Here is a 1,830-nt window from a genome sequence, read left to right as displayed (position 1 = left end):
ATGCTGAAAATTTTTTTTAGGATTGATTTTTGACTTTTTTTATTAATTATTTTATTCTTTTCTTTAAGAACCTAAGAACCCCTTTTACAAATATGTACGGGATAACACCATTTTTACATGGATTGGACTCTGAATGTTCTTTTGTACATGTTAGGATGCTGTGCACCGAGAAATCCCTTCAGAACCACCATTCTTTTTTAGAAAACATAGAGCGATTTGACATTTAGTAATTCAGATCCGTTTAGCACACGTAAGTTAGAACCATGATGGATTTCTAAAATACTTCCATTCAAGTAATTCTGGCAACCTACTGCTTGAGTTATTTTACTGTCTCTCAAGACTGACACAACTTCATAGATCTTCAAAAATGAAACCTCAATAATTTACATTAAGAATATTGCAACCATTTGACTGTGATTCTTCTACGTCCTTGTGTCAGAGATCTCCTCATTTCACTGTTCCTGAAACTGTAGACAATGGGGTTCAACAAAGGAGTGGCCACATTGTAGAAAACAGATACAAGCTTGTCGCGTTCTGGTGAGTAACTATTTTTTGGCCGCACATAAGTGAAGCTTCCGGTACCGTAGAAAATGTTGACTATTATTAGATGTGCTGCACATGTAGAGAACATCTTCTTCCTTCCTGCTGCAGATGTGACTTTAAATATAGTAAGAACAATGTAAAGATATGAGACAAGAATAAGAACAAGTGGCCCCAGTCCAACAAATACTCCACTTACTGCAAAAAGAACAATCTCATTCAAATAGGTATCTATACATGATAGTTTCAGTAAAGGGGGAATGTCACAAAACAAGTGGTTAATGGCATTATCACAGAAGGGCAGGTGACTAATTAAAAATGTGTGTAGAGCTGAGTGTAATGTACTCCAAAACATTGCCGTAAAGAGCATTTTAAAACATTTTTTCCTGCGCATAATGATACTGTAATGCAAGGGATGGCAGATGGCTGCATATCGGTCATAGGCCATAATGGCTAGAAGAAAACACTCAGCTCCCTCCACAAGAATCACAATAAATAGCTGTAATATACAAGCCACAAAAGAAATACTTCGGTTGTGTGACACCAGAATGACTAACATTTGTGGCACAGTAGCAGATATGTAACAAATGTCAATCATAGACAAATAGCCTAAGAAAAAGTACATTGGATTCTGAAGGTTGGGGTCCAGCTTTGTTAAAGTTATGATTAGTAGATTCCCAGATAACGTAATCACATAAATAGTCAAGAAACATGTAAATAGTATTATTCGAGTTTCAGCATTTTCTGGGAACCCCAAAATATTGAATTCTGTTATTCTAGTTGTGTTTAACATTGCCGTTGCATTGATTCTGCTTCCTGAAAAGGAGAGTAATGAGCACAAAAAGAATAAAGTCTACGGAACTAGAATATTAACATAGTTGGATTTTCTATATCTATATACAGTATATATCAAGAGAAATAAAGTAGTATGATGGTTATGGTGTGTTAGCTTTTTTTTTTCCACAGTGTCTGCAAAGTGAGATTCTCGTTTGGTTTTTTTGTCATCTGGCAAGGCTCGTTAAAGGGTCGATATTGGCATTTAGGATTTCTACTTCCAATAGATGGCATTAGAGTTCTAGTCCTTTTCCTCTCTGAACAGGCAATTTGCATATTTAATTTCCCTATCAGCATACATGGCATTTAAATCTCCTCACTCTGATTTGCCATGCCTGGCTTGTCACTCTCCACGAGGAGAAATGTTACCCCTTAGATCCAAGTTTTTCTATTCTAATAGCATTGTGACCAGTCACATGATAAAGCCATTTGGTAAATTTATTCTGTAAATTCCAA

General features: G+C 35.9%; 1 protein-coding gene across 1 annotated transcript; it reads right to left on the bottom strand.

Moving 5' to 3' along the window:
• Window positions 1-388: 388 nt before the first annotated feature.
• LOC141089225 (olfactory receptor 5V1-like) lies at window positions 389-1,333 on the bottom strand. Its single transcript, XM_073575547.1, has one exon. The coding sequence runs from the start codon at window positions 1,331-1,333 to the stop codon at window positions 389-391; it is 945 nt and encodes a 314-aa protein (XP_073431648.1).
• Window positions 1,334-1,830: the final 497 nt, after the last annotated feature.

Source organism: Dendrobates tinctorius, unplaced genomic scaffold, assembly GCF_039654945.1.
Source record: "Dendrobates tinctorius isolate UK_male_01 unplaced genomic scaffold, ASM3965494v1 ptg000044l, whole genome shotgun sequence".
NCBI classification, from domain to species: Eukaryota; Metazoa; Chordata; class Amphibia; order Anura; family Dendrobatidae; genus Dendrobates; species Dendrobates tinctorius.
The sequence above is the reverse complement of the archived record's forward strand: the minus strand, read 5'-3'. Positions and strand labels throughout refer to the sequence as shown.

What these genes read in the sequence shown, in the direction of transcription:
- LOC141089225 (XM_073575547.1), bottom strand. Translation starts at nt 1,333, where the DNA reads ATGTTAAACACAACTAGAATAACAGAATTCAATATTTTGGGGTTCCCA.